The following is a 24,125-nucleotide window of genomic DNA, read 5'->3' on the forward strand; positions in this document are numbered from 1 at the left end:
TGTGTGCATGCATGTGTGTGTGACCATGGGTGAGATCTTCAAGTATCTAATCCTATAATGAATCTTACTAGTCTAGGATTAAGAATGCTTGTAATTTTCAAAAATTTGGAAATACTTCTTCATTCATCTTACTTACAACATTTATATTTATTTCATTGCTTTTAATGCATTCCAGCTGAAAATAAGTATGTAGCTTTCTTTAATTTAAAACATTGGTTTTATAATAATCAATGGTAGGGGCGGCCAGGTAGCACAGCAAGTAAGAGCACCGGCTCCAGTGTTGAGAACACCTGGAGATCGAACCCCGGGCTCAGACACTCAGCACCACACCCAGAAATAACTGGCCGTGTAACCTTGAGCAAGTTACTTAACCCCGATTGCTTAAAAAAAAAAAATAATCAATGGTGATTATGCATATAAATCCTTGGCAATAGCTAATACTGAGATTTCAACACCTTAATGGAGAAAAAACAAAATCTCCTTCTACCCCTCAGACTAATATTTGAAATTTTACCTTAAACATCATCCATATTATTTCAGGCTATATTCCCTGGGAGACATACTTTAGTTGCATCTATATTTCATTCATAGCCAAGACCAATGAGAAAAAGGCAAGAAGCTTACTGCGGCATCAGCCGATTGTCCTAGAGTAGTAGGTCATCCATATGCAAAGTCAAGAGTTGTAAAGCTGGATGCCATTTCAGGATGCTATGCACCATGTGAAAAGCCAAGAGAAATAGTATTTGGGGGAGGGAAAGAAAAAAAAAAACTCTTTCCAGAATTCTCTAGTCCTTCCATAGATTTCTAATGGAACAAGGAATCATATCTTTTATTAAAAGGCAAGGATATAATACCAAATACCTGGACAGTTTTGGAAAGTCTTCCATGCAAGTCAAAAAGCTTTTTAATAAAGTTAGAATAATTTTAGAACTAGGAGGGATCCTAAATGTCATTTATTCCAGCCCCTTCATTTTATAGGAGAAAAAACTGTATGCTACAGAGGTTAAGATTTGCCTAACATCATAGGCAGATAGAGAGCCTGGACTCAGGAGGATCTGAATTCAAATTTGACCTCAGATACTTACTATCTGTGTGACTCTGGGCAAGTCACTCAGTCCTGTTTGTCTTCATTTCCTCATCTGTAAAAATGAGCTAGAGAAGGAAATAACAAACCACTCTAGTAGCTTTGCCAAGAAAACGCTAAATGGGGTCACGAAGAGTCAGACATGACTAATCAATTAAACAACAAATAACATCATATATCGTGTTAATTTCAGAGCTAGAAATAAAACACAGGTCTTCAACTCCATATCCAAAGTTCTTTCCATTAGGATAAAGATTTATAGGGGGAAAGGACCTTGAAGGTAATCAAGTCTAGCCCATTTTCCAGATAAAGAAATGGAGGCCCTGCATTTCTGAAATATACAGAGAATTGAGCCAAATTTATAAGAATACAAGTCAGTCCCCAATTGATAAATGGTCAAAGGATATGAACAGGCAGGCAGTTCTCAGAGGAAGAAATTAAAGATATCTATAAACATATGAAAAATGCTCTAAATCACTATTGATTAGAGAAATGCAAATCAAAACAACTCTGAGGTGCCATATCTCACCAGTCAGATTGGCTAAGATGACAAAACAGGAAAATGACAAATGCTGGAGAGGATGTGGAAAAATTAGAACACTAATACATTGCTGGTGGAGTTGTGAACTGATGTAGCCATTCTGGAGAGCAATCTAGAACTATGCCCAAAGGGCAATAAGTAATTTCACATCCCTTGACCCAGCAATACCACTTCTAGGGTTGTATCCCAAAGAGATCATGAAAGTGGAAGACCCATATGTACAAAAATATTTATAGCAGCTCTTTTTGTGGTGGCAAAGAATTGGAAATTAAGGGGATACCCATCAATTGGGGAATAGCTGAACAAGTTATGGTATATGAATGTTATGGAATACTATTGTGCCATAAGAAACAAAGAGCAGATGGACTTCATATCTACCCGGAGAGGCTTATATAAACTGATGCTGAGTGAGAAGAGCAGAACCAGGAAAAATTTGTACACAATTACAGATACAACATATGTGTGATGGCCAACTTTGATAGACCAGACTCTTCTCTGAAATGCAGGGCTATAAGTAAACTCTGAAAGACTTATGATGGAGAGATATGATTACATTCAGAGAAAGAACTAAGAAAGAACAGAGTTTGAATACAGATTGAAGCAAATTACCTGCTCTCTTTCTTTTTCTGGTTTTGTTTTGTTTCCTCTTTCCCATTGTTCAGTCCATTCTATACAATCCTTCTTTATAACCTGACTAAAGTCTAATGTGAAACTATATGCAAATACTATACTTGATTGTATGCCACTATGGGGAGGGGGGGGAGAGAGGGAAGGGAGAGGGAGAAAGTTTGAAACTCAAAGAACTGGGGAACTGAATCTTGTAAACTCAAAGTAAACTAACAAATGAATAAAGACCAAAAAAAATTAAAATTAAAAAAAGAAATGGAGGCCATGAAAGTTGAAATGACTCGCTCAATCTACAAATATAGGGGCAGGTAGGTGGCACAGTGAATAGAGCACCTGCCCTGGAGTCAGGAGAACCTGAGTTCAAATTTGACCTTATACACTTAACACTTACTAGCTGTGTGAGCTTGGGCAAGCCATTTAACCTCAGTTGCCCCTCCAAAAATAAAAAATCAAAGCAAAGCAAATAATAATAAGTTATAGGAATATAACCTTGGTCTTCTGAATCCAAATCCATCATTCTTTACTGTGCACTATGATGACTTTCTAAGCCATTCTGTTATCTTCAAAAAAAAAATTAGTGCAGAATAATAGATACTGGTGCATATAAAGAAAATATACATGTTAGGCTTCCATTCTAATGCAGTCAAATAGGCCAAATAAAGAAACAAAAAACCTTTACAATTCCTCCTGTGTGGCTTTGTTGTTTCCAGGAATAGAACATTTAACATTAGGTCTATTTGTGCCATCTAGTGGCTGGTCCAGGAACATGTTAGAAACACTGGGTAAGAGATGAAGTAAATTGATCTGGCCATAGAATATTGTTTGTTATTTTTTCCTCTAGCATCTAATCTATTGAAAGGGACAATTTTCTAGTATTTTATGATGTTAATATAATTCACTATTCTTTTTAATATGCAAAGTTTCTAGTTCATATTTTCTCGTCTTGAGAATTCTAAAGCAGAGTGAAAGGTGTGATTAAAGAGATAGGGAAAAAACGAGTTCAGATATAAAAAGAAAAGTTCAGGCTACATCAAGGGGAATAAGTGGAATAAGGAGGTAGGAAAAAATGAATCCTGAATGGTATAAGAAAATGAAGGGATGGGGACAAACTCATGCCACAAGAATTTGATTCCAGACAGGGACAGAGAAAGAAGTTCTGAAATCCCTTCTACCTCTATATCTATGGCTGTATTATCATGGGGTTAGAGAAGGTATTCAAAATCCACTCTGAAGCTGTGAAGGAAAATCATTTAACCTTTCTGAACCTTCATTTCCTCGTGTATAAAATGAATCTGTTGAACTGGATGGCCTTGGAGGTCCCTTTCAGGTCCATATCAATGAATATTTCTTAGGGAAACCATATTGAATTTGACACTGAAGAGAAGACTCTCTGCTACTGACCTGATCAGAAAATGCTGATAATTCTTCTCAAAACCATAAGCTTGACCTGTGTAATTTTCTCTGGGAAAACACCACAGTGGTGCAATAGACATTAGAGGAAAGAGTCCAACAATAAGACAAAAAGATCTAATCTCTGTAAAGCATCTAAATTGGGTGGGGTGGGTGAAGTATATGATACTTTCTAGTTATTGTATTTGGATCTTTTGGCCATGTTAACTTAAGAAATAATCATTCCAACTGATAAATTGGCTGGAACAGGGATTAATTTTGAGGAAGTTATTGGATTACTGAGAAATTAAGTGAAAACTTTTGATATGGATGTTTCTATACTGAGGAAAGATACAGACACTTGGCCCCGAGGTCATATACATTATTTTATTGCCATGAAAAATGCTCTGGTGGGGTCCATCAATAAGATTTCAAGTTGTGTCAACTCACCAAGTTACACTATCCCATAGATTCACTTTATTATTTTAATCTGAAAGTGATAATAGAGACATTAAGAATTCCAAAGCATCTGTGTTTATAATTCCCTGATTAAGTTATTGACACACATTGTTCACACTAAATACATTCCCTTTGTAGCCCTATTTCTTCTAGGTGGGAAATTATCACTGAGCAACACAGCAATCATAAAACATTTCAAGGTTATATAGTTCTTTTCAAATTTACCAGAGGCTTGTATTATCTATCCTGTAGGACTATGCATAAATAGAACTGATTCCTTCCTGGGTTTGGTCATAGGGGATACTTTGGGAAGCAGCAAAATTGAAAGTCCTTTATTGATCTAATTCTATCTAATTAAAAAAAAGTCCTTTATCGATCTAATCCTATCAGCCTACAATGAGAAAGTATGTTTAAATGTTAAATGGAAATTAAGTGGTATTAAAGGCACAAATGATAAATCCACACAAACTAAAGAGAATGTCCATACAACTAAAATTAAAGTAACAACATGACCACAAAGTATGAAAAATGGTAAGAGCAGTGGAGAAAAGGAGGGAAGAAGTAGAAAACAGTGGTTTTTTTTTATTAATAGAAGTTTATTTATTTTTATACACATTTCAAAATGGTGCTGTTTGGGGGCCATGAAGATGAAATGCAGAATGTTCTGTATCTTCAATATAAATATAAATTATTAACTAATTTTGGAAATGATTAATCTAGTTACTCTGCAAACAAATGAGGATGAGGGTACCTATGGGAGAAGGGACAGTGTAATTTAATTAATACATATGTAAGGAGATAAGAATTACAAAAGTATCCAGAATGCAGTCAGGATGATACCAGGCATCCAAGATTTCCATAGTTTTTGGGGAAAGAAAAAAAAAGAATGTTTATTACTCTGCCCCTGGTCTGGGTGAGTTCAAATAGAAAATTGGGTCATCATATCCTTCAAATTAAACTCTAAGAGGAAAAACAATGCTTTGTGGATAGTTCAGATATTTATCATGGGTAATTAAAAAAAATACAGCAAGTAATTGAGACATTATTGCACACATACACACCTTTTAAACAAGCATTCAGCCCTTTTACAAAGTTAGATTTTAGTATAGAAACAGGCTGTATACAACTACATCTGTTGCTTTCACAAGCAGTGCTAAATATATATATTTTATATATATAATATACATTTTTCCTGAGAATCCAAGCACAATACCTTTTTGGGGGTTTCTCAGTTCACATATTAACAACAGGAAGCATTTATTTTGTCTACAAAAACTAGATGTTTTCAAATGGTGAATTTTTATACACAAAAACCAGTTTTCAAGGATTTTCATGATTTTTTTGTAATTAAGATTAAGGATGAAAAGTGCTTTTCTGTCACTATGTATCTTTGCATTAAAAAAATATGTATTTCACCCACATATAATTACAAATCATCAAACATTTAACCCCACTGAAAACTAGCCATTGATTTGAAAAAAGCCACTATTTTTGCACAAATAAACAAGAAATAAAACTATCAAAAATTCAACTATCATTTTTTTTCTATGAAAAACATAACTTTGTCTGTTTTATATTGTCTTTTCAAAGGTGAAACAATGTTCAGTTCATTATGGAATCTTTTCAATACAGACATCTTGCATGAGAATTTTCAGTCTTTGACAGTCATATAGAGAATTTTAAAAACTGAAATGTAATGTCTAGAATATAAGGAGTGCCATAAAGTTAAGGCTACATTAAAACAATTAATGGACATGGGAAAAGAACATGCCCAATCTCACCTCCCTGATTTCCAGGTGCTTGAATCAGAGCCAGCATCCATTGTGAATGTCATTAAGTTCTAGCAGTGTAACCCAGCTGAACCCAGGTCTGATTTTGCTTTGGGAAGTACTATTTACTTAAGCACTGGGGACTGGAGGTAGATTATGTATTTTCTATCCCAAAACTATGTTAGCCTAGTCCTTGAAGTACTGGGTCTTCCTAGGACTTAAAGACATGTTGTGGTTGGTTGGTTTGCTTGTTTTTGTTTTGTCTTCCAGATAAGTATAAAATACAAAATGTTTCCATTGCAGGAAGCACATTAAACTTTTTGTTAATTAAATAAGATTTCTTGAGGGTCAGATGAATGCACATTACCTTCTAAGTTAAGGCTTTTGGTTATCTTGTTGATTGGTTGATAACTGAAAACAAATTTTGTGCCTCATAATAAACTAATATGTTTAATACACTGATATACATCTGTATCTCCAATTAACTAATTTTGTTAGATTTCTGAATTCTTCAAGGAGATTTGCCCCCTAGATGTGCCATGGTATTATTAAGATCCTAATCTGTTACCAATTTTAATATGAAAAAATGATTAATGTACTTAGTATAAAAATACATAATAATTTTGCTTCTTTTTTCTATACTAGAAACATGAAGTGTACTCTTCTTTCCAAGAAAAGGGAACTTTTCCTCCGCCATACACTGGTGGCATCAATAACCAAAGGAAAAAAAAGTCATTAATTGCTTCTACCAATGTGGGGGGTGAAGAATTCTATTCAGAGTACCTCAACTTCCATTTCTTTAAAAGTGAACCAGAGAAGGAACTCAGCATGTTACTGCCTTTTCTTCTCCAATTATTCAGAAAAAAATGAAGTTGAAGGGTAATCACACATTGTTGATTAAATGTCAGCAAAACTTAAATAGAACCTAGATGAAGAAAGGAAAACTTAAAACATTCATATTCTGGGAGAATAAAAAGGAAAGGTATACACTACATGAAAATGAAAGGATGGAGGAGTACAATAATACAGAAGAGGACTAATCAAAATAGTTTGAGTTTTAAATCCGTCCTTTTGGGAGTTACTATGCCATCCTCAGTTCTAATGTCACAAATAACTTTATTAATATACACATTCTATCCTTGATTGTAGTCCATGAAAACAACACTTCTGATTCATGTCTCCGATGACGCTGTAACGTTCTACAATAACCAATCTTCAGTCTCAGATAAATGGAAGGATGAAGGACTATACTCACAAGCTTCCTAAACAACTGAAAAGTTTGGGGAAAATATCCAAGCCCATATTCATGAAAATGAAAAGACAGGTGATTGAGTGGTTTTCATTTTCATGAGCACAGGGTCAAGAAGAACAGGGTTTATACCTAAGTAAAAGGTGATTGATACCTTTTTTGTTTCTGAATGGGCTAAGATAGAAACAGTGGTGCCAATATTCACATATTTCCCATTGGCCTTTCAAGTTGTTTCTCATGAAGCGTTGAACTGACAGCTTTTGAGAAAGAAAAAAAAAAAGTTGACTTATTGCCACCGACTACAGAGAATATGGTTGGTGATAGCTCTTTTACCCTGGAACACTGGAAAGCTCAGTACTTGTGGCCTGTGCAAACTTCAACTTTTGTAATGAATCTCTAACCAGACAGTACTAGAGATAGGAATAATTTACTCATGTATAATTGCATTCTATAGATTTTGCAACCAACTTGATCATGATGCATTTAAAAAGATATGATGTGGGGGTATGGAATTTTATTTAATGTAATAGCAACCTAATAATAGCTCTTCAGAAAAAAAATATTGCTGGTTAGCTTTAAGATCAATGTCTCAGCTTCTTATGTATAGTCTGTGCACACAAACTATGTTAAATCTGGATGAGTTGATCTAATGTTATCGAAGGGTCTTGATCATGACACAGCTGTTCCCTGTATCCAAAATGTCTCTTGTTACCTGTAAAAAGAAAAAAAAAAGTTAACGAGTTAGATTGTTTTAAAAGTTAAGAAGTTGACATCTTTTTTTTTTTTTTAAGCAATTGGGGTTAAGTAATTTGCTCAAGGTTACATGGCCAGTTGTTATTTCTGGGTGTGGTACTGAGTATCTGAGCCCGGATTTGATCCAGGTCATCCTGACACTGGAGCTGGTGCTCTTACTCACTGAGCCACCTGGCCACCCCTAAGCAATTGGGGTTAAGTAACTTGCTCAAGGTTACACAGCCAGGTGTTTCTGGGTGGGTGCTAAGTGTCTGAGCCTGGGATTCGATCTCCAGATCTTCTCAACACTGGAGCTGGTGCTCTTACTCGCTGTGCTACCTGGCTGCCCCGAGTTGACATCTTTTTTAAGGGTGTAAACAAATAGGTTTGTATTAAATACCAACTCTCTAGGAGCTGTTTTTTTTTTTGTTGTTGTTACTCAACAGCTTAGTTCTCCAACCTGTGGACTTTTGAAAATTTACAGAAGAAAACCTCTAGAAAAAAAGCATTTTCTTAGGAGTAGTAAAAAGAAAACTTCATTCCATTTCTATTTGGCCTGCATGCTATAGAGTAAGGTGAAGATATCAGGCTGATATGTGCCCTGGTCATAACAAAAGTCTTAAAGTAACCATGACTTAATGAATAGAAGATTAATTTCATGATCTGGGATCATATGCAAATGAAGGTAATATGATATAATGATATGAAGTTATATTCAATTCGATTCGATAAACATTTATTAAATGCCTACTATGTGCCAGGCACTGAACTAAGCTCTGAGGGTACAAATGGAGGTAGAAGATAGTCCCTACCCTCAAGGAGTTTAAAATCTAATGGAGGGGGTGGCCAGGTATCACAGCGAGTAATAGCACCAGCTCCAGTGTCAGGATGACATGTGGATCGAATCTGGGCTCAGACACTTATTACCCACCCAGAAACACCTGGCCGTGTAACCTTGAGCAAGTTACTTAACCCCAATTGCTTAGGGGCGGCCAGGTGGCTCAGCGAGTAAGAGCACTGGCTCCAATATTGGGATGACCTGGAGATCAAATCTGGGCTCAGATACTTAGCACCACCCCCAGAAATAACTGGCCGTGTAACCTTGAGCAAGTTACTTAACCCCGATTGCTTAAAAAAAAAATCTAATGGAGGAGATGACATGTAAATAACTGTTTACAAAGCAATCTATATACAGTATAAATAGGAAATAATATAGGAAGATTACTGGGATGAAGAGGAGTGGGAAGGTCTTCTGCAGAAGGTGGTATTTTAGTTGGCACTTAAAGGAAGGACTTAAAGTCATAGTAGGGGAGGCAGAGTATTCTAGGGATGGGGGATAGTCAGAGAAAATATCTGGAGTGGAGATGGATGGAATGTTTTTGTTTTTTCTCATGAAACAACCAGTAGGCCAGTGTCACTGAATGGAAGAGTATGTTTTAGAGAGTAAAGTGTTATGTTAAGAAAACTGAAAAAGGTGGGAGAAGGTTAGGTTATAAAAGGCTTCGAATGAGAATCAGAGCATTTTATATTTGCTGCTTGTATTTGTCTTTCATTTTAGAAGAGGACCATGGCATCAGGGAAATGATGACAAGACTTGCAGTTGACTTTGATTTCAGTGAAGGAGGGCTGTTCAAAGTCACCAGCCTATTTTTCCTCCAGAACCATCTGGATCCAATGACCAGATATTTATCAGGATGACTGGAGATGACCCAGGATGCAGTGGGAGACCCTGGCCCTTTTAGGTTAAAGCCTTTTCATTTATTCATTAAGTGAGGTAAGACTCATTCAATAAATAGACCTCTTTAAGAAGTAAGTCAAGGCATGGCCCCTTTAATTAGAAAAAAATAAAAAAAAACAATCAAGCTGGGAGGAGAAGACCCTCAGGATTGCTGGTCCAAAGATAAATAGTTACTATTGACATTCACTCTAAGCCAGGAGGGCCCAGAATAGAACCATTAAGTAGAGCTTGGGCAGGGACCTCTTGTGGTCCAATCTATGAGCTTCACACTGAACTGGGAGAAGAAAAAGGAAGGAAGGAAGGGAGGAAGGAAGAAAGGAAGGGAGGGAGGAAGGGAGGAAGAAAGAAAGGAAGGGAGGGAGAAAGGGAAGGAGAGAGGAAGAAAGGAGGGAAAGAAGGAAAGACAAAGCCATCTGCCTCTCAAGTATAACATTGTGTTTAATATATGGTGACTTTCTGATTCTCGTGAAGTCATGTAACATTTCAACATTTTGTGTTCAAGTCTTGCTTCTTCACATATTAACCATATGATGCTGACCACTTCATTTAGCAACTCCATGTGCTAGCCAACTCTATAAGGCTACCAGTCACAGAATGATTGTAGAGGGCTCTACAAATATTAATTCATTTGAATCCTCAAAACAGTCTTGGAAGGCAGGTATTATTATTAGCATTTCTAGTTTACAGTCGAATAAATTGAGAGGTTAAGTGCCCAGAGTCACACAGCTAGTAAGTGTCTGAGGAGGGACTGGACCCTTGGGTTTTCTAGGCCATACTATCTACCTGATTTATTAGCTAACAACATATCAAGTCTTAATATCAAGTCTGCAAAGCTGATTATACAAATTATTTCATTCGATCTTAACAACCACCTTGCACCACAGTGAGTTTTTTGTCATTAGAAACATTCAATCAGAAGGCAGACGATCAGCAACCATGATATTGTAGAATAGGAAGGTTTACACTGGGATCGGCCTACATGGCCACTAGGGTGCCTTCCAATTCTATGAACCTATAGTGCTTTGCCTTTTCTACTTACCTTTATATCTAGAAAACCGATCAGAATTGTAGGGAAACCCAACATTGGGTTGTTTACACAGAAAGATTCACAACTTTCAGCTGCATAATCCTTCTTTTGAATACCATGAAAACATTGAAAGTGAAGAACTATGCTATGTCATCGACAGGTTGTTGTTTTGTTTGTTTGTTTGTAGATGTACTTACTTATTTTATTTTCTTTGACCTGCATACACAATATGCAATCATGGATGCAACGAAGATCACAAGACCAATGGTTAGTAAAACCATTTCTACCAGACCCAAGAGGCTTATTTTGCCAGTTACTTGTTTTCTGAACATTTCCGCTTTCTCATCACCAATGGTACCAGTCTGAAACCAAAGCAAAGTAGTAGTATTATTTATGAAACAGTAAGATAAACACTGAGCCTACAACAAATATTCTCCTCTTGCATTATGGTGTGTGTGCATTTTCAAAAATGAAAGTATGCTTGAAAAGCTTAAGGAATTGTGACGAGTAAATAGGATTTATTTGGGACTAACTCAAGAAAAAAAAGAGAATCATGATTAAATAGTTCCCTACTTAAGAGGAAAACATATCCATGGCCTAGCTTTTGCCTACTAAAAGTTTTTACTCTTTGTGGATCAAGGTAGACTTGAGATAAAGATACATGCAAATTGCATTGAAACACTGATATTGCTTCAATTTGCTTCTTCCTTCCCACTGCTCTTTCCCCTTATTGTAAGTAGCTACTTCCACCAAATTCTTGTTCCTGTCCAGTTTCTTTCTCTTTTGCAAAAAGGTCAGGACTGAATGATCAAGTTTGAGCCAGTAGATGAAAACTGAAATTTAATGAACAATAGGCATTTTTTTCATGTTTGCTTTCCTTAACCTTTCTCTCTTCCCAGTAAGGTACTTTGATAGTAACAATGATCAATGACTGCCTTAGATTTTAACCAGTAGTAAGAGTGACGAGCTACTTGTACCACATTGTCACCAGTCATTTGTTCACTGTTATCAGAAGAAAAGTTCAAAGAGTCTTTTGGTTCATTTCCACTCCAGAGGCCCACAGTATTTATTAGCTTTGTGACTACTTGTCTTGAATGATTACAAAACAGTTTCAAAGTCTCTTAGCAGTAATCTATCATATGATATTTGTAAACTTGTCATGGAATTATGAATACAAAATGTGCCCCAATGTGACCAGACTGGACTAGGACTGCTCCATAAAAGAGGCACAATTTGCTAAGGGCCAAACAAATTTCTATGATCCTCTTTTGTGCAATTCCTATTGCAAGACCCCATATAAACAGATATTTAAGATAAAGGTTTAATATAATCCTAATGGTACTAATTGGCAGAACATATTCTTGCTCTGTCAGGATGAAGCAAAATTCTATGTTCCTGTCCATTTTGGTCGTCTATTCAAATAGAAAAGCACAGCCATGCATGCATGTGCATACATACACACAGATGATCAGTACTGTCTAAATTCATTAACATGTCCTTAGAACAATAAAATACCCCAATAATCCAATCTAAAACCCCAAACACATAAAAATATAGAACATATTTTGAAGCAAATGTGGAAGGAGGAGGGAGTGGTTTGAGGAAGATGTTAAGCTCAAAAAGAGACCTGTCATTAAAAGACTTCTTTTATAAATAAAAATCTCACAAATTTTAGTAATTATATATTCAAAATACTTACCTCATTAAGCCAAAGAACTGGGACCAGATAATTCCGTTTCAGTTTACTTAAAGTTCTGTAACACAATGAGAGAGATATTTAAAAACAAATATACAAGATTCAGTTCAACCATTTATTAACCACCTTTTACATGTAATAAATTATACTAATTGTGTTAGAAAGATGAACATAGATTGTTTCTACCTATAAGGAGCTTACAGTTTTCTGTGTGAGTTGTAATCTGTACACCAAAGCCAAGTATAATGCAAGATAAAATATAAGAGAGGCAAATGAGAGATCTGGACAAAGTACCCTATGCAAATGTGAGGAGGGGGTGGTGGTTAGGGGCAGGGAAGGCTTCACGAAAGAAGTGACACCAGTGGAAGGAAGAGAAAGATGTCAAAAGACTGACTATGCAGAGGCATAAACTAGAATGTGGATTTCAGAGAAGAGTTAATAATTTGGTTTCCCAGAAGGTAGGGTGTGTGAATGAGTTTTTTGGGCTTGACTCTGGCTATAGGGACATTGATGTGAAAACCTTGGGGACCAAGTGCTCATCCATTGGAGTTTGTTTTGTTTGTTTTATTTTATATGGTTACCCAACATTCCACAAGTTTCTGTGATCTTGTCCCTGACTTTGTACTGACTTCTGAGAAGAAGGAGGAAGAAAAACCCACCTATGAGGCTTTCAGGGTAGGAAAAGCTGTAACAGTAACAGTCTGTGATTACTGGGAGGAGAGGAGAGTAGAAACATTCAGGCTATTTAGATCAACAGCTAAAACTGGGATATAATCTGCATTGTTGACTAAGGCACAAGTTAGGAAAAATGTAGATTGTGAGTAATAAGAGACCTCAGCTGGCTGACAACTTCCTGGCCCTTCTCTGTGAACTTAAAATGTGCTCACTGTTAGGACCCTACTCCCCATCCCTTAAAAATCAAATAACAAGAAGAAAAGGAAAACAGCCTTAACTTCCTGTTCCTTTCCATTGCCCTCCACAAAGGCTAAGGAAGTTATTGACACAGGGAAAGGTTTCAATTTCTTTATTTCTCTTTGATTATTTATGTGAGCAAAGATGCTTATATAAATTCTAATGTCCCTAAATGCTAAAATTAATGCTTTAATTTTAGTTTGGTTATCATATGAATTATTATTTGAAAGAGGAAGGATAAATTTCTTCCTACAAGAAAAAAGACTACATATATGTGTGTATACATACATTATATATATGCATATATGTAAATATATATGTATGTGTATAAAATTTTATATTTTGCTCAGCCATGCTGGACTAGGGGCATAGTCAAAGAAACAGTTCTGGTGTTCTTTCTGCATAACTTTCTCTTGCAAAGGTATCTGACCCTAACAGAAATATGCCCAGAAATCATAAGGAAATTCATGAATTGGAGAGAAAAAGTGCTTTTAATCTAATGGGCTATAGGTGGCTGGATGCCTTTGAGCCATATCAGTCAACAAGAATTAAGGTATATAGTATGTGCCAGACATTATTTTAGAAGCCTTCAGAGGCTGCTGAGTAACAAGCTCAAAGTTTAGCCCAGTCAGAGGAAAGGCTAGACAGCGAATTAGCTTTTAAAAGGGTCTGTGCCTAAAATTGTCTACTTATAGGGAGAAAGCTCCTGCTCTTGCTTATTACCACCAATAATTGGGTGAGTAACCTAAAATAGGTCTGGAAAGGTGAGGGCCAGATGATAGAAAGTCTTAGGTTCTAAAGAAGTTTGAATTTTACCTTCTTGGCATTAGGCAGCCATTGAAGGCTTTCAGGCAGAGGAGATAGGAAGGTGTCTACACATGTCTACACATTAAGAATATTATTTTGGCAGTAGTATGAAGACTATAAAGAGAGGGGACAAGTGGCAGAGAGACTACTCCAGATTAAAAGTGATGAAGGCTTGAAGTATGAGGAGCCATGAGAGGATAGATGAAAGAGATATTGTGGACATGATCAAATTGTGTGAGGAAAGTCCAGGAGAAGGAGGAGGAATTAAAAGTTTTCTGTCTAGGCGACTGAAAGATCGGCAGTACCATTAATAGATAAAAACAAGTAGGAAGAAGTTTAAGAGAAGAGAGGAGACCAACTCCATAAGACACAAAGTTTGATGGGATAGCAAGATATCCAGGTGCAGATGTTCAACAGAAGGTGAAAGGTACTACAGCAAAATTCTCAAGAGAGGTTATGAAGCTTTTTCCAAATCCAAAAGTTTAAATATTCATCATTCAATTTCCATTTAATTATTGTCAGACCTATACATTTGAATTGTTTGTTGTTGTTTTTCAGTCCTGTCTGCCTCTTCATGATTCTTGGCAAAGATACTGTTGAACTTAGGAAGATGAGTCTACCAGGCCTAGCACTCTGGCAGTGGATACAGTGGGTCACCTCACTGCCTTGTTTAATTGTTTATAATGTGTCATTTATGCTCCTTAATACAGCTGATATTAAATTATTAAATGAAAGTCATTTGCAATATAAGTGAGGAATAGATATGATGTTTATAAACTCGATGACATTTGAAGTTTGACCTTTTATAGATTTAATCCTCTAACTCCATTTGATCTAATTAGAAGAAAATATTTTTTCATCCATGTTAAAATTCTAAACCAGATCCAAAAACTTACTCAATTTTTTTTACTGGTTTAACGAGTATGTTAACCTGTAGTCGTTTTGCAAATTGCAAAGTAAATCCAGTGATCTAAAACAAAATAAGAATGAAACAAAATTACCCATCCAGACATATATTGACTATCTATAATATATGATTAGCTGTCTTATATAATAATAATCACACTAATAATAATAAAAACATATAGCAATTTAGAGTTCTCAAAGCACTTTATATATATTATGTCACTTAATTTTCATAGCCCACAAATCTTTTTTTTTTTTTTGCTTTTTGGAGGGCAATTGGTATTAAGCGACTTGCCCAAGGTCACATGGCTAGTTTGTGTGTATGTGTGTGTGGGGGGGTAAGTGTCTGAGGCTGGATTTGAACTCAGGTCCTCCTGACTCCAGGGCCAGTGCTCTATTCACTGTGCCACCTAGCCTCCCCAAAATCTTCTTTTTTATACAGATGAACAAACAGAGGCTGGCAGAGCTAGCTTTGATCTGCCCAGGATCTTATAGGTAGTAAGTATCTGAGCCAGAATTTGTACTTGTGTCTTCAAGTTCAGCACTCTATCAGTTCAACCTGGTGTGCATGTATGTGTATTTTTAAATGTGCATTTATATTTATAAAGTTTGTGTATGCAAATAGACATGTATGTTCTCTATATAGATAGACATGTATATATACATTTATTCACATGTGTATGAATATATGTGTATTCACACACAAAGAACAAATCTGCAGGTATGATTATAACAATCAGATTGTATTATTCAATCATTTTTTCTTTGATAAATTGGATCAGAAACTTATCCATACTATGTGGTATTAAAATAACAAAATAACATGGCTAATTCTTATCTTTAAAAGATAAATTGATAGCTTGGAAATCGAGGTAATACAGAAGACTTGTGATCTGTGTTGTTGGAGAGTATGCCCATGTTGATGAAATAATAGATTCTTGAGATCTTGAAGAAAATATTAAGTTCTTATTTGAACCAAAAGAACTGTTTTATAAAAATTTGTCTACTTACAAATTAAAATGGGTATTTAGATCACAGAGGTAGAGACCTGCAAGGGACTTCAGAGATCACTTGATTTTACAGATGAGAAAATAGTTCCGGGGAAGTTTAGTGACTTGCCCAAGGACACACAAATCATACCCAACAGAGGCAGGATTTGAATCCAGATCCTCCAGCTCCATTGTACTAGGTAGAAAAATCATTCTTTATTATTAGTAGTTACACCAGTTTATATTTTACAGAGGGAAACAAGGCACACATATTGGAGAGAGAATTAATCTTGGGGCCAAAAAGACTTGGTTAAAGGCCCATGTCTAGCATATTCTGGCTATACAAATACCAATGGAATCACAAACCCAGTTGCTATCCCAGACCTTTATAAAGCTTTAACAAAGCACTTTAAAGCTATGATGTCCTTTGATCCTCAAAATAATGTTACAAATAGCACAAGTATTAGAATCAATCACCCTTCCAAAGTCACATGGTTGCCTGAACCCAGATCTGACTTGTCCTTTCTATTATAGGATACTGATTCCCCAAAAAGGACTATAAGGAAAGCTTTAAAAATTTAGAATGGGAGAGGAGGGTAAGGCATAAAATGAACTGTGGATAAAGTGTATGCTTATTGAGTACAAGTGGGTTCTTAAATGTAATTCTAATCACAGAAGTAGTATTCTTTGTACATTTGCTTACAGGTTCAACATCCAGGTATGTCCGGTGTTCCTCTTCATTTGGATTTAACCCGTCTATAGGTTCTGGCACATCAGCGCTTGCATGTAGAAAGTGAGGAAGTGAAATGTACACTGGCTTTTCTGGAAGAAAAGGCAAAAAAAAATTGGACACTGATAAAATTATTTCCTTTTTAAATGTTCACAAAAGCTGCCACAAAATAAATCACCGAAATGGAAAATGCGCCTTTGCTTCCAAGGCTAAAGGAAAAAAAAAGTAAAGCATAATTTTCTTATCCTAGTGTCAGAAAAGAGTTTAGAAGTGTCCTGCTGAGATCAAATGTTGTAGGATGGGTAGAGCACTGGCCTCTGAGGAAGGAAGCGTTAGGTGGATTCAAGTCCTGTTTCTCCTACCAGGAGGATAGGTGACCCTGAGCAAGTCATTTAACCTCTTAATATCTCTGTAAGATAAAAGGTTGCAGTGCTAATCTACATTTGTAGTTTACAGCTCTGGTCAAATAAATAGTTCCTTTTCAAGAAAATAACTGACTATAGACAAGTTGATATTCATATTTCAATGAATCCATGATCTCATCTTTCTAGATACTCTCTTCCAAGGACATTTGGAGTGTACAATAATCTATCCATGCCATTCCATCCCTTGTGATTCTTTTCCATTGTTTCCTTAGGAAAATGTTGTGCTAGAGGGCACCTGGGGATAACTGAAAGTGTTAACAAACTTCCTAATGCTACCCACTCTTATCCTATTCAATTTAAGCTCAACTGACTACCCATTTTTAGCATTTTTTCTAGAAAGATACACAAATATACTCATTCAAGGCAGTGACTATCCAATCGCACATGTTAGTCCAGATAAATTGTTATTCACCCATTTTCTCTTTCTTTTGTATACTGTTAGACTGACATCTTTTGAGTAATAATGGATTTCAAGCATTTTAGGGATTGATATAATCAATGCAAAGCTGTCCACCTCTCCTTTTTCAACTTTTCGTCTTTCATGACAGCAGTGAACACTTGTAGTGAGAATGCTTTTCCTATTTGTTTGATACCTTGCTTGGCTTCCATTTTCAGGCTATCAATGAACAGTTATTTCAACAGTCATTTCAGTTATGAAAGAATTTTTATATGGACAAAAGACATTTTAGAAAAGAGAACCTTGAGGAATTTTGCTTGTCAAATGATTTCTTAAAAAAGCATAAAAATATGTAACCAATACACATAGTGCTTTAAGGTTTTCAAAGCACTTCACAAGTATTATTATCCTCACAACAAGCCTTGGATTATTACATTTTATATATGAGAAATTGAGGCAGATGAGTTTAAGTGACTTGTCCATGGTCACACAGCAAAAAATGTTGAAGCAAAATTTGGTCACAGTTCTTCTAACTCCTGGTCTTGTGCTATAGTATAATTTTGTTTTTCAATCATGTGTGATTCTTCATGACCATATTTGGGGTTTTCTTGGCAAAAATAGTGGAATAATCTGTCATTTCCTTCTCTAGCTCATTTCATGATGAGGAAACTGAGGTAAAGAGGGTTAAGTGACTTGTCCAGGGTCACACAGCTAGGAAATATCTGAGGCTGGATTTGAAGTCAGGAAGATGAGTCTTATTGACTCCAGGCCCAAAACTTTTCCACTGCACCACCTGACTGCTCCTCTAACATCAATAACACAATGAAATGTATTCTCAACCCTTTCAGGCCAGTTTTGGTCTCTGATGATTTGGTCAGCTAAGGGAAATCCTGCCTATTTATTTCCTTCTAATTTTAAATCAAGGATATCAGGATACATTTGTAATCATATTATAATTCTAAGGATGATTTTATTGAAGTAAGAAAGTAGGAAAATCAGTTGCTGATACTGATATCTTCTCAATTAAATAAATAAGTCCGCAGTATTTTGTCAAGCCATTTGGCATTTTCCCTTTTTACAGGCATTTTGAAAATTGATCTCTCAATGCCTTTCTAACTATTCTTCCTAACTTTATTTTTTTCAATGACCTGACTACTTTCTCATTTAGCACACTAGGGAATGAGATCTCAGTCTCCAAATATGATTTATTTCACCACTCTCAAGAATGAAGCTAGTTTCTTAAATTATTTCAAAAGAAATTTGCTACTACTTCTATTAGCTGATATTTGTGCTTGTATTTTTTATTTGAAATTAATGATTTCAAAATGTGAAAAGGCAAATGGAAAAATTAAATTTCATAATGAACTATTTTGAAAATTTCAGGAAATGACCTGCTCAGAAATTGGAGACTAGAACAGGAGACCTTAATCTCCTTTTATTTCCTTGTTCAACTTCTCTTACCCCCAGGCCCTTCCCACATGCTTTAACTTTCTTTTTTTACACCTCACCTCCAGATTTATGGTAGTGGAAAAACAATGTATATGTATTTACAAATGTACATTGTATATAAACATAGATATGTGTGTATACATATATACATATATATATATGCAATACATATAATAAAGTGGGGGAAAATTCACAAGTAGATTCAGAACATAATGTGATTGAAAAACTTATGAAAGTACTTCAAAGATAAATGAATTTGGCAACTGATATAATTAAATATCATAGAGAACAAGATAATCAGTAAAATCTAGAACAAGTCCTATCTCTGACTCATAATTTTTATATAATCACAGGAAAGTTACTTAATCTCAGTACTAGAGGCAACTCTCTAATGCTAAAAGTTATTGATTTATTTCTGATCTGTATCACTGGAGAAAATTTTCACATCAGAAGTTCTATACCAAGTCTAGAGAAAAAATAATAGTAAGTCCACATGACCCATAGAGTTGTGGCTTAGAGAGTGCACATGCTGCGAGGGGCAGAAGATAAAGAAATAGTTCAAGTGGAAAGAGACACCTCTGGAAGCATAAAATATTATTAATTTTACTCTCATCCTAAAATAGACATTAAGTAAGCAGGCAACCATTTACCCAATAGTCACTACTCATTTTTTTTTTTCATTTTTGGGAGGAAATTTGGGGTTAAGTGATTTCCCAAGGGCCAATGGGTGGTTTTTTTTTTTTTTTTTTTTTTTTTTTTGCAATTGGGGTTAAGAAACTTGCTTAAGGTTACATGGCCAGTTATTTTTTGTGTGGGGGCCAAGTATCTGAGGCCGGAACTGATCCCAGGTCTCCTGATGCTGGGGCTGGCACTGTGCCACCTGGCCATCCCAACACATGGCTAGTTTTTGTGTTGTGTCTGAGGCCATATTTGAACTCAGGTCCTCCTGACTCCAGGGCTAGTGCTCTATTCACTGTGCCACCTAACCACCCCCTCACTACTCATTTTCATAGAACATGGTAATCCAATTTTAAATATGGAGACTTGCCTCCAAACAAATATTTTAATTACTCTTCTATAAAATTTTTATCTTTTTATCCCATTCGGTTTTGGAAGTTTGAGATATTCTGGGATTAAGAAAGTAAATTCTCGATGAGTGGCACTATTAATTCATAACAGTAATATTTCACTCACTGGCTTTGCAGCTGCTAATGTCCAGAACACCAGCTGATGTACAGTTCTTTGAGATAATTTTTTCCGTGCAAAAGCATTCATTTTCTGGATTAACAACAGGAGATGCAAATGCCTTAGATGGAAGGACAAATCGGTAGACTGGGATCCCTTTCAAATTGATCTCATTTTCAAATTCAGCATAGATTGACCTAAAAGTAGAAAACATATTACTATGTTCGAAACACACTTGAAATTCACTTTGCAGATGTTCTTACATTTCTTCACAACCTTGCCCTTGGCTAGAGTAATAAAATACTCTTGTGAAATTTTTAAACTTTGCCTTACCCAGTGATGATAAAATGTGGTTATGAAATGCTACAGCCTTACCAAGACCTAGAACCTGAAAGCAAACTATTTTTTCTTCTTGTCCAAAAATTGAAGACATTTCAAAATTCTGAATTAGAATTCTGATAGGAATTCTTATACTTATATCCTTTATAATGGGCATATATTGTTTTTAGTATATTTGTTTAGGACAAAGGTGGTTTGGGGAGAAGTGCTTGTTTAAAAAAAAAAACAAACAAACTGAACTATAATGCCACCAAACAGATTAGCATAATTCTTTAGCATTTATGAAAAACTCTCTGAGGTTCCTTAAAAAGTGTACTTGTTGCTGGACAGTAGTGTTGGACTGAAAACAATAATTATAATGGTAGGTTAGTGAAAGGCAAAGTCATTTTCTTTTAAACTGCCAGCAGATGACACTCTCCTACTTCTGAGATCAAGGTAATCCACCCTGAATTTCTTCAGCTCTCTTCCTCTACACTTCAGAACATGTTTTAAAATATATTTTCTTATCTACAGGGAAGAATGTTTCTTATCTTTGTAAATGTTAATACCTCACCCTTGATAACTAGTCCCATCACCTTCTATAGAACTGGGTTTTAACAATCCTACTCTCTCCTTCTCCATAGTCTCTTTTTCCTCCATTTACAAATATGTTTTTATTTCCCTCATCCTAAAAGAGCTTGCCTTTATTTTTCCCCTTTCATAGGCAACATTTCTTGAAAAAATCTTCCATGTCCAATGCCTCTACATTCTCAACATTTACTTAACCCTCAGTTCCTTAATATCTAGTTTCCAGTCCTATTTCTCAAGTGAAATTGTGTTTCCAAAGGTCAATAACTTCATGTTAGCTTTTGTCAGTGCCCAGCCTCCTCTACTTTCCAGAAGTATTTGACCCTGATAATCAAGCCCTTCTTGTTGATAAGTTCCTATCTTGTTTCCATGGTGCTGTATGATCCCAGCTTTCCATCTGCCTTACTATTTCATTCTTTGTCTGCTGGTATTATTTTTCTCTTCTTACCTAATAATAGGATTTTTGCTCATTCCTTTCTCTCTACCCCCACTTCTTTATATACCCCCTCTTTTGTAGATCTCATCCACTCTTATTTATTCCAGATATCACTTTTATTCAGGAGATTTCCAAATTATCATCCTTCTTTACAACATGATTTCAACTACTCACTGGCCACATCTCCTTGGATCTATACCTAGAAAACCAAATTTAACATGACCCTAGAAAAAAGGTTTTTGCCTTTTCCTCTAATCCTGTACCTCTTCCTGCCTTTCCCATGTTTGTTAATGGAACCACATATTCCTAGTCACACAGGGTTCCAAGTCTGTCTTCTTTTTCCTATTTTAATTGGTACTACCCTGGTAGAGATAATTCTTATCACAAACCTGGGCTAAACTTTTAATCTATCTTTTTTTTCTCCAATCTCATTCACTTCCTATTTATTTTTTACACTGCTTCCAGATTGATCTTCTGATTCAAACATCATGCCACTATACAAAAAAGGTTTAATGGTATCCTGCTGACCAAAAATTTTGATTAATCTTTTTAGTTTAGCATTTCAAAGCCTTCCATGGTCTGACTCCAGATTCCTTTCTAGCCTTATCCTATAAAACATCATTTAATGCATTAACAGCTGTTATGACACTTGCCAAATTATCTTTGGCTTATCTTTAAGCATTCTGAGTCTTCCTGTTTTGCCATATTTTTCCAATACTTAGAATATTGTCCCATTCCCCACCCCTAAAATATTAACGCAATTAAATCATACATATATTATAATATTGATTGGTAACTGCCCCTTATTCCTGGCATTAACTCACCTTCCTTCACCTCTTATGATCCCTAGTTTCTTCAAGGATAAGTTCACATGTCTTCTATATGAAGTCTTTCCATATCACTTCCAAATTATCTTGTATCCATTTTGTATACAATTTGAGTATACAAACACACACATACATGCTATATTTCATTGGCTAGAATTTAAGCTGCTCAAAGACAAGGACCATCTTTTTGTCTTTTTCTCTTAGCACCTAACATGTACCTAATAAATACTTGATAATTGATACAATTGCTTCCTCAATCTTTTTATTTTTATTTTTTGCCTTTTTTTTGGAGGGGAGAAGGTAGGGCAATTAGGGTTAAGTGGCTTGCCCAAGGTCACATGGCTAGTTTTTATGTTGTGTCTGAGGTTGGATTTGAACTCAGGTCCTCCTGTCTCCAGGGCCAGTTCTCTATTAACTGCGCCACCCAGCCGCTCCACTCTTTTTATTTTTTAAGAGATGGATTGCTGGGTGCCTGGATTGAGAGGGAGGAGGGGAGATGGTTATATATTTGGAAATTATGGTGATGTAAAAACAAGTTATCAATGAATGTTTAAAAGTTACATATAAATTCTCTATATCCTTCAAGATCTAACTCCCATGTTCCCTCTTCCATGAAGGTTTTCCTAATTCTCTAAGCCATTTCATCTAAGACATCTAATAACCCTTTCTATATCTCTTTGTTCTAATTTATACAAATTAGTCATATAGGTATGGGTCTTACTTCCCCTACTATATTGTAAGATCTTTGGAGGCATGGATATCTGATCTAATGAATCTTCTTCAGTGCCTTTCACATTGATTTCTATATAAGAGATGCTTCATAAATGTTGGCCATATCTAAACAGTTTCAGAAACCTGAAAATGCATTGATCAGAGGGAAGAATGGAAAAACAACAGTAACCTTGTTTCAAATGATCTAAGAATTGATTTATTAGGTACTAGGCAGTGTAGGATATACAGAAATAAGACAGAGGCCCTGACATCCAGCTGCTTACAGCAATCTAGTAAAATATAATTATGTTTCTTTAAATATGACCCATTAATATGGTCTCTTTAACCTTATCACAATCACTTGGGGGAAAATTGAATATAATTCTGAAATGAAATTCAAAGGAATACTCTCAATCTTACCTGCAAATATCAGAGGAAAAGAACCTCAATATCCTGGACTTCTCCACAAAAGGAGGAAATGAGGCTGCATCTGTTTTTAAAACAATAGAAAATAAAGTGGGAAACTAATCAGATTTTTCTGGGTGGAGTATTATGTGCATGCTAGAAAAAAAATCCTTTCACAAACAAAACCTAAATTCATGTGTTTTTCATGTGTGAATCATTTTTCTTCTATTAAAGATGAAATGGAGAATTTTTAAAACACATAAAAAATCACAACTTTTTCTTATAAAAATTAGAAAGTGGTTAATTGCAGTTGTTAAAAAAGAAAAAAAAACCCTAAAATTTAGTTGACAGTTATTGACTCATTGAATAAGCATTTTGGTTGCCTCAGATTTTCCCCTGGAAGCTACCACATATTTTCGTTAATGTTTGTTTGCTCTAGAAGCTATTATATAATTGTTGAAAATAGTTATACAACTCTCACTAGATACAAGTCTCCTGTTTAACAATTGGGAAATTTAACTAGTTAAAAAAAAAACAGGGCAGCCAGGTGGCTCAGCGAGTAAGAACATGGGCCCCAGTGTTGGGATGACCTGGGATCGAATCTGGGCTCTGATACTCAGCACCACACCCAGAAATAACTGGCTGTGTAACCTTGAGCAAGTTACTTAACCCCAATTGCTTAAAAAACAAAACAAAACAAAAAAAAGTGGAGTCTGTATGTTCATTCTC

General features: G+C 35.6%; 1 protein-coding gene across 5 annotated transcripts in view; it reads right to left on the reverse strand.

The window, feature by feature from the left end:
* Positions 1-4,675: 4,675 nt before the first annotated feature.
* The window catches only part of LOC138175879 (platelet glycoprotein 4-like), a 57,194-nt gene continuing 37,744 nt past the window's right edge, over positions 4,676-24,125 (reverse strand). For all 5 annotated transcript variants that reach the window (XM_069106520.1, XM_069106518.1, XM_069106519.1 and 2 more), the window contains 7 exons: positions 23,412-23,481; positions 20,121-20,308; positions 16,629-16,747; positions 14,927-15,000; positions 12,315-12,369; positions 10,813-10,977; positions 4,676-7,830 (listed from right to left, as the gene is read on the reverse strand). In XM_069106520.1, coding sequence (XP_068962621.1) covers positions 10,813-10,977; positions 12,315-12,369; positions 14,927-15,000; positions 16,629-16,747; positions 20,121-20,308; positions 23,412-23,481 — 671 coding nt within the window. In that variant the 3' untranslated portion in view covers positions 4,676-7,830. The remainder of the gene's footprint in view (positions 7,831-10,812; positions 10,978-12,314; positions 12,370-14,926; positions 15,001-16,628; positions 16,748-20,120; positions 20,309-23,411; positions 23,482-24,125) is intronic.

This window comes from Petaurus breviceps, unplaced genomic scaffold (assembly GCF_028583685.1).
Source record: "Petaurus breviceps papuanus isolate PSGF00001 unplaced genomic scaffold, PetGlider_PUasm1.0 79, whole genome shotgun sequence".
Classification (NCBI taxonomy): Eukaryota; Metazoa; Chordata; class Mammalia; order Diprotodontia; family Petauridae; genus Petaurus; species Petaurus breviceps.